Here is a 9,770-nt window from a genome sequence, read left to right on the forward strand (position 1 = left end):
ATGCTATAGAAACACTTTTCTAGACTTAAATTATTGGAAAGAGATTTACTTATTTTAAGAATAAGTCTTGTTTAACTTACTCCATTTAATACTCTTAATAAACATTAAAGTTCATTAGAATGGCACAAGTCTTTGCCAGCCTCAATTCCTTTTAATATCATACTAGAGAAAAGAAATGGCTAAGCCCCAATATCAAAAAGCAACACTACAAAGTGAACAAGCCCCCAAAGTAATCATCTCGAATCAGCATTCCACAACCTAAAAAGGAATGGGGATTTACGAAGTGCTAATAGTAGCAAAAAAAAGTACTGTAGCACCAGGGAATTTGATTCATTGCATTCATGAAGTGCCTTTCTATTGATGGAGATATTGCTTTTACTTTTGGTCCAGGGTTGGTTGGAAAAGGATGAATTATAAAATAAGGGGGGCATTTATGATTTAACCACACAACCCAAAAGAAAAAGAAAAAGAAAAAAACACTATGACTGGTTATTAGAGAAAAAAAATAGCTGAAATGAATAAAATAAAAATAAAATTCCCTTCCCTAGGCTACAACATAATGTTCAAGACATTCATTCACATAAAAGCTAGTCCTTAGTTAAGGACACAGGAAAATGCCATGCCTTAAAAGGTCACCACCACCATGACCATATGAGCTAGTGACCAAATACTAGAAAACTGGTGTGGTGTTGATGGTTTAAAGTAATTCAAGTAAATTTCAAATTAAAGACAGCTACTACAATTTCCCAGTTCTTGAACAATGGCTTCCATGCTCGGCCTTTCAAATGGAGACTCATGGGAGCAAAGTAAGGCCATTCTTGCTAGTTTAGCCGCCTCGTATTCAAAGAACTTGCCACGTAAGTTAGGATCAATAAATTCTGGGAACTTGAAGGACTCTGCAGCAAGGCGCATTGCACTTGTGATCTTCTGCTTCCCCGTGAGGATCTGGAAAAGAAGGACTCCAAATGCATAAACATCACTTTTCTCTGTGAACCGGCCGGTAGTGGTGTATTCTGGAGCTAGGTAGCCCTTTGCTGCGCTACCCTTCAGCGCGGAGAAGACAACATCATTGGTGAGAAGCTTGTACAGGCCGGAATCTGAAAGCAATGGGTTGTACCGCTGATCAATGAGCACTTTCTCAGCTGAGATGCTTTGGTGAACAAGAGCTGGTTTGTTTGCTTTGTATGCATGTAAATATGCTATACCTGGTTAAGAACACAATGTTTCAGTATATACACGAATATTAGAAACCATGAGAATATGAATTCAAATGAACGCAAATCAATCACAACAATGTTAAAGGAAATTTAATCTACAATTAGGCTGGAGGTTTGTCATTGAGCCGAGAATAATAAAATGAAAACAAGTATATGTTTATCTATAGAGTAGTATATAATATGTAATAATAATATAATATACTATGTAAGTGTTGTTGGCATCTCTTGAAGCATCCATGAGTAATAGTGAGAAAAGAGATGCTCTCAGTACCAACCACTGCCTTTTCTTAGTAATAGCATGCTGTTGGTGTATACTTTATACCAGAATATTTAAAAGATGCTGATTGCTGAAGTATCAAACAATCAGAAAGTAAATCATTTTAATAAAGGGTATGATAGAAGAGTAACCTTTAGCAATCCCTTTCACAATAGAAACTCTTGTTGACCATTCAAGGACTTCTCCATCACCTTCCTTCACATCAAGGTAGCGTGACAGATTTCCATTAGAAACAAAATCATAAACCAGGAAGCATTCACCTCGTCCCCTTGAACAACAAAATCCTCTCAGCCTCACTAAATTCTCATTCCTCAGTGAGGTCAAGATGTTCAATCCCTTCAAAAATTCAGCTTCATCCGATTTGCAACTAGTTTTACTGATACTCTTGACAGCAACAACAGATCCATCTCTTAGAACTCCTTTATACGTTGCACTAAAGTTGCTCTTCCCCAACAAATTCAACTCGGAGAAATACTGAGTAGCTGACTCCATTTCTTCCAAGTTGAACCTGAAACTCTGGAACATGTCTTGCCTATCCCCACTGAAATTCTTGCTGTCAGCCAAAGGGTCCCATCCATTAGAGTACTCAAGGCTGACCAAAGGAGATCCATTTTTCCTGTATATACTCTTGGCTTGATCTGTACTTAGACAGCCTTCAGAGATATCAAATGTGCTTCCAAGCTTTTGTTTCCGCCGACGATACATAGTGAAGGTCAAAATACCAATTGCTGATACTGCAATTGTTAGTAGAACAATGCCAACTGTGATAGATGTCGCTTGTTTGGATTTTGATGGATTTTGGCAATGAGTTGTATTGCAAGGCAACTTTACATTAGCAGTTTCTGGGATATCTCTAGAAAGACCACCAACTCCAGCTCCATAAGGTTCTGGTCGAGTGAGATTGACATGATCTGAAGCAGTGCAAGCTTTCAAGGATGAAAACCCAACACCACATAACCCCATATTATGTTCAAACACAAATCCTTCCTCTAGTCTCTTTAGAGCTTCATTAAACCAAGGAAATCAAAATAAACTTATTTTAGTTTGAAAATTTTCAATGATAAAACAAAAAATATCAATGAAGAAATGGACAGTAGCAATAAAATAAAATGAAAGGAGTAGCATCATTATTACCAGGAGGTACATTCCCAGAGAGAGTATTATTGTGAACATCCAGAACTTGCAGTGAAGGAAGATCAGCTAGTTTAATGGGAATGGAACCAAAGAGATTATTGGAGCTCAAATCTAGCCTCATCAACATTCCCAAATCACCTAGACTAGCAGGGATAGCTCCACCCAGCAGGTTTGACTGAAGAGCAAGAACACTAAGCTTCTTCAAATCACCAAGCTGTGTAGGTATGCTTCCGGTTAACTGATTATAGCAAAGCTGCAAAACTGTAGCAAGTAAAAAAACGCATATCAGCACACTCCCAGATTCGAACCACCAATCAAAACATTCTTTTTTTATGAAAAACCAAAGAAAACAGTAGGAAAAAAAAAATTTGGGTTGCAACTTCAGTTCTAAGAACAAATACTAATACATGGAAAAAGGTCAGTAACAGACACTGAAGTTAAAAGTGGTTGTTGTCAACAGTAATATGTTCAATTTTTTTTATGAACAATTATAAAGTGCTGGAATTTAAATGACATTCATTGAATTAAATCCTTCATTTATCCAGGAAAAAGTAAGAAATTTCAAGGAAAAAAACAAACATTAAATAGAGTTCAGAAACTGGGACAAAAGGTTAATAATATCGTTCCTCTTTTATTGCCTTGTTCACAGTTCACACCTACCTCTTGCAATTAAACCAGAAGAAAGCAGTTTGTTCAAAATGGTCTTTACAATAGCATAAAGCGCCTTCTAAAGGAGATTTCTCTAACATGTCCATAACCATAGAGTGCAAATGCATTCAAAGCTATCATCTTTTTCCTTCACGTGAATTAACTATTTTAGAATATCACAGTGCAATAGAACCAACCATTAAAGGGAGAAAAAAGCAAGGAGAAAAGAATTCTCTCAAAGAAAAACGAAACTTAATGGCACAGCAAATAAACAAAACCAAGCTCAAATCTTTCAGTAAAATCCACAACAACCCAACATTTAAATTAACACAAAAAGCGCCAAATCAAGCGGCAGATAGTGAAAGTTTCAATCTTTCCACAAAAAACAGAATCATCTAACCTTGCAGATTCTCCATCTTGCCAATCTCAGGTGGGATTTCACCAGACAAGTGATTCACATTCAAGTACAAGTCACTAAGCTCAGTCAAGTTAGCAACTTCCCTTGGAATCTCTCCATACAAAGAGTTGTAGTGCAAGTAGAGTCCTGTCAAGTGTTTGAGTCCAGCAATAGCTGGTGAGAGCTTCCCAGAGAGGCCTTTTCCCTGCAAAGACACATTTGCCACCTGACCCTTCTCATTGCAAGCCACTCCCTCAAAGGAACCATCACATGGGTTACCACCCATGGTCCATGAGGATAGAAAGTGCCCTTCTGGATCCAAACTTGATTTCAAGTCCAAAAGTGCTCTAAGCTCATCATTGCCATAGACACATGTTGGGTTAAAGAACAAAGCCAGAAGTGAAGTGAGAAGAAGAAGAAGTAGATGCACTGAACAAGCCATGTTCAGAAGAAAATGGTTGAGGATTCAATCAAAAGCTCAGTTGTTTTGTTTTGTTTTTTTTCCTAACTCAGGTTTGTTTTTCTGGAGAGTGTTTTACTAGATTCTGTAACAGCAGTGTTTGTGTCTGGCTTTGTGTGTTTTTTCTTTTCTCTCTACCAAGCCAAAGAGAGAGGTGGTGGTGGAAGTGACAAAAGATGCAGGGAAGTGGACATGTCAGAAACTAAAGAGAGAACGGAAAATATAATAAAATAATAGTAGTAACTTTTAATACTACTATTGTTTAATTTTCACTTTCTGATTGATTTAAATAGAGATTAGATGAGTTATTAATTTTTAGGTTAAATTAGTCAGTTGATTGTTGAATTATTTAAGTTTTTTAATTAAGTATTTAGATTTAATTTTTAATTTCATTCTTAATCATATAATTTTCTTAATTCCATTATTAATCATATATATCATAAACTAATTTTAAAAAAATATATATTTTAAGGATATAATAAAAAAAATAGTTTAAAGACTTATTTAAAAATCAACTGAGTAAGTTTACCTGATTTTTAAGTGTTTAATTAATAGAGTTTAAATGTGTAATAAATAAACAACATTTGTAAAACTGATTTTTAATACAATTATTTTCCGTTATAAACAATTTTAAATACAATGATTTATGTTTGAATATATTGTTGTAAAAATAAGTTATCAACAAAATAACTATAAAATTTTTATCTTGGATTTCAAAGTGATTTTACACTTTTACTCAAGCAATATAATAATTCTAGTTCTGACTTTTAATTTCTAATATTAGTAAAAAAAAGAAAAATTAATAATTAAACTGTAATAAAGAGAGCGAATCAGAATAAAAACAAAGCAATGCATTACTACATGATACTTAATAATGGATTATTAATTGACGTGGGGTTGTTTTAATTTAATTAATTTTTTTGATTTAAATATTGATTTTAAATATGTAATTATATTAAATATTTAAAGAAAAAACTTTATTATTCATAATAAGTTTACTGAACTTAAATATAATTATTTTCTGTAGAGAATATACAATAAATAATAATAATAATAATAATAAAAGCAATGTTGCATGCATGCAACTTATGATGCACTTTCATAGTTGCATTGGGGTTCTCCAAGTCCAAGTTCAAAGTAAGTATGTATTCAGACGGAACACATGAACATGACATTTGTCCTATGATATTGCTCTATAATTCACCTAATTACCTTCATTCCTTGGGAGTGAACTTCAAAAAGTCAGATTTTTTTTTTCTTTTGGTGTGCTGAAAAAGTAAGATAGGGTCACAGTGTGTTTCAACAGATTAAATTGTTCCAAATTTAACTTTTGATAAATACTTACCTAAATTTAAATTCAATGATGTAAGAAGTTGAAAATATGAAATTGGCTGAAAAAATAAATAAAATCAGCGCGCATCTGTTGAGTTTGTTTGGACATTTCCTTGAAATTTTGTTTTGAGAGAAAAAGTATATTTTGAACATTTCTTTCTTTTTTTTTTCTTTTTTGTTGTGACAAAACATCCCTTTCTTTTATGGTTTAGCTGGTTCAAAAATAATTTAAAGTATTTAAAATAATTTTGTCGGAATCGGAACTTCTATTTCATTTGCTTTAAAACGTTTAACCTTTTAAAGTTTGTCTAAAATGTTTTTATTTGAAATTCACTATATATTACAAAGGTTTAAAATTTAGATCAAACTTCCGTTCAAACTTCAAATGGTCTAATTATCTCTTATAATATACTTCATTTTAGTTTGAGTATAGTATAATTGTCCGATCCGATAGATTAAGCCATGAAATGAAAAATTAACTAATTTTATATTCAATTTAATTTTTAAAACGGTGTTGCATTAGTTTTTGTTTTCGTTATTTGCATAGAATACTACATCACTAATCAAATACATTTACACGCAAAAAAAAAAAATACACTTATACACCAATTTAGATTTTCCAAATAATAGATAAAACACTAGAATGAATTCATGTAATGCATCATAAGACCAAGACCTTATATATATATATATATATATATATATATATATACACACATATGCTGATCACAGTATAGTGTGATTAAACGCTATTAATACCAAATATCATGCCAAAGAAAAGAATCATTTCAGAGTTATTATTGCCAAAAGCTATCATTATTTGTTGCGTAAAACGGGCAAGTTATATATTTAGACAATGTTATCATATTTCCAGCTACTTTTCCATTATATTTTAAAATTCTATTAATCATATTTATCACGTGAAATTTCCATTCAATTATATTAAATATGAATATTAATTAATAACAATACTAATATTTACTGGAAAATTATGCTTTAGTAACATATAAATTTTTTTGTTCATAAATAATGAAATCGAAAGGTATTAAAGTAAAAACCACCAAACCATGAAAACATCGAGTAATGCAAATTTTTTTTTTGGAACAAAGAGTAATGCATTTGATTAAACATAATGCTTTTATGAAACTTCATAAATAAAAGTATTACCAGAAACACATTATTTCGTAGTATTACCAGAAACTTCATAACATGGTAGTATTTATATTATTCGATTATGATTTATCTCACTTCATTTACTTTTTTTGAACTGACACTCTAACTTTATCACCTCATTATAGTGAGATTGTGATTTTTGAGGTGACATACAGCTTGCAATTGTATCCAGGAATTACAATTCTTTTTTCAAGTACGTTATGAGTCATATGTTTTTCAGCTTTTGCTTAGTTAAACCTTATTTAATGCTAAAAAGAGTAATGATATTTAACTGATATATTTTTTATTTTTCTCTCATTTTTTAACATTTTATTATTTATCATTTTTCTAATAAAAAAAACATATTTAGTGAACACCAAAAACTTAATTTGTTTCTGTTTGATTTTATTTTGTGTATTTAACCTAGTTATAGTCCATTTAATATTTTGACAAACTATACAATTTTTTTTATATGATCAAGTTATAAAAATTTTAAAATATAAAAATAAACTACATTTTATGTATTTAAAAAATTATACGAATACGAAAAAATTATATGATTAATTATAAAAGTGTTGATTGATATAAAAGATTTCAATATTATTGATATATGCTGAATAACAAATTTAAGCAAAACGTTATAAGATGTCAACTTTAATTTTTAAAATTGGTCAAACCAGGATTATGGAGCTTAGTTCAGTACTCATTGAGCACAGAACTCCTTCTAAGATTACTTTTTGTCCAAGAAAAGTACATTAAAGACTATTTTCAAAACTTTTTTTTTATTTTAGACGTAAAATGTTTTTAGTTTTGGGTGTGTTAAACATTTTCAAATAATTCAACTATTTAAAAATAAGTATTGGAATGTTTTCTGTATTTTTTACATAATAATTGTTTTCATATATCTTTTCGTTAATCAATGTATAAGATAGAACAATTAGTTTTAAAGATTTTTTTTTTCGAAATTCATTATTTCGAAGAGACGGTGCAACATAGCAATAATATCAGTGAAGAAAATCAAATGAGACAATTAATTTGTGTGGGTCCCACTGATAATCGGGTTACGTTTGTCACGTGGTCGGGTAGAGCATGAGCAACACGCGCGCGTGGGCACAGATTCCCTGGTTTAATCAACACTTTCAAATTCAAACTCGGCCACAATCCTCTGTTCTCGCATCCATCGTAAGTTCAAACACGCCTTACATTTCATTCGTTCAAAACTCAAGTTAATTAACAACATAAAAACACAAATAGTTATCACATAGTTATTTCTATACAACATTTTATTCCACATTAAATATATATTAATTTAAGTAAATACTAGTAATTTTTTTAAAATTTAATTTTTTATTTTCTATAAATATCTTTTTGAAATAATTTTGTTCAAAATATGAATAGACATTAAATATGATATTTTTCTCAATAGAAATTCAAATTTTAATTTGTCACATTACAAACATTTAGTTTCTTTCATTCAACCTTTCTTATAATTAGAATTAGATGAATATAAGTTAATGATTCTTTTAAGAAAAACAAAACATGAACTAGTATTAGTAAGGTTTCATGATGGCTGTTGCTGATAATGGGATTTCTAATACACTTTTATATACTTTTTTGAATTTATTTTGTATTATTAGTTAAAATTTATTAAAAATTATTAATTTCTGTAGGTTTGATTTTTTATTTTATAATTTTTATTAAATTTTAATGAATAATAAAAGAGTGTATTAAAAAAATGTAATGTTATCACTAATTTTTAAGGGAAATTAATATTTTAAAGTCATGAAAACCTGAAAAATGGGTTATCGCAAAGTACTTTTTTCTGCTTTTTTGGGTCTCCCCATTTGTGCTGTTTCAGAGGTTGCTGACACCATTCCCACTTCACAGTCCTTGCTTGCACACTATGTTCTTTCTCATTCATTTTGTCATTAATAAAGAAAAAATCTTGATTAGATTTTTCGATTAAGTTGTACTTTTCCATTAGCACCTTCAACCATGTTCTCCATAATATTGGACTATTAGGATGGAAGATTCCTTGATTTAAATCATTTACATTGTTTCCATTTCGTCCTAATGTTAATATAAGTTAAAATATACGTGGACCGTTTGTTTTGTTCCATTGGCCAATTGGCAGCATGGTCTAAAATAAATTACCACACTATAGTTACTTCGAAACCAAATAAAAAAATACTATAAAATGAGACAAACACGAAATACTTTGTTTGTAGATAACCGACAATTTTGTTGGAATATTTAATTTGAAAGATGGCACAAAGTAAAAAAGATGCCAAAAAGAATTGGACCACGACAATGCACAATTTATAGATCATAGATATAAAAATAATTCAAGAAATGGGTGTTATAAAAGAAAAAAAAAAACCACGGGATAAGTGAATAATAATTGTGGCATTGTTTATTAATTTGATCATATGAATTATGAAGCTATGATTAATCTGACAAGGTAAATCGTCATGAAATAAACTTAATATGATCCTTAAGAGGGTGAAAGAAGCACAATAATACAACTGGTGAGATAAGACCATAAGTCCATGATGCAACTAACATTTGGTTAAGACTTAGAAGAATATGGAAGGATTGTACTAAAAGAAGATAGATAAAGTACTTCTATGTCATTACCATTAGTTTATTCACAATTGGTCTTGTAACTTTCTACTTTGTCCTTGTGCATGCAGAAGCAGCACAGATTCCCTAACAAAGAATGCTTGTGTTGGATTAGCCATTTTGGAGATTGGAGCATAATGTGAATGTCTTGGTAACCATGTGTTTAGTGCCTTGGTTAACTAAACATATTATAGAGGTAACCATGTGTTTAGCGCCTTGGTTAACTAAAGATTAGTTTTAATTAAAAAGTCAATAACCATCCAGAAATGAGGTTTTGGCATAATACTCCATATATATATATATATATTGCACGATGCTGCTTTTGAGGCCTTGGATTTGCTATAGCTTGGAATCCTAGCCACCCCCTATCCAAATTAGACCACTAGTGTAGTGGACTGTTGTTGGGATTGTGTTTGGGCATGAAGCCTTAGGAATTGCTAGGAGGTAAAATATAATAATGAAAATGTAGAAATCCTTCGTACTTCAGGTGTGTGAACTCAAAGGAGTTTGATTTTTATGAGAAATAAAGAA

The 9,770-nt window shown here is 30.8% G+C and overlaps 1 protein-coding gene across 1 annotated transcript; it reads right to left on the reverse strand.

Annotated features, from left to right (window-relative positions):
* Positions 1 to 492: 492 nt before the first annotated feature.
* LOC114391209 (LRR receptor-like serine/threonine-protein kinase GSO2) lies at positions 493 to 4,325 on the reverse strand. The gene is made up of 4 exons (XM_028352248.1): positions 3,677 to 4,325; positions 2,629 to 2,889; positions 1,626 to 2,498; positions 493 to 1,205 (listed from the first exon to the last, which is right to left on the reverse strand). The coding sequence occupies exons 1-4, from the start codon at positions 4,113 to 4,115 to the stop codon at positions 724 to 726; spliced, it is 2,055 nt and encodes a 684-aa protein (XP_028208049.1). The 5' UTR covers positions 4,116 to 4,325; the 3' UTR covers positions 493 to 723.
* Between the last annotated feature and the right edge of the window lie 5,445 nt (positions 4,326 to 9,770).

This window comes from Glycine soja, chromosome 16 (genome assembly GCF_004193775.1).
Source record: "Glycine soja cultivar W05 chromosome 16, ASM419377v2, whole genome shotgun sequence".
Taxonomy (NCBI): domain Eukaryota; kingdom Viridiplantae; phylum Streptophyta; class Magnoliopsida; order Fabales; family Fabaceae; genus Glycine; species Glycine soja.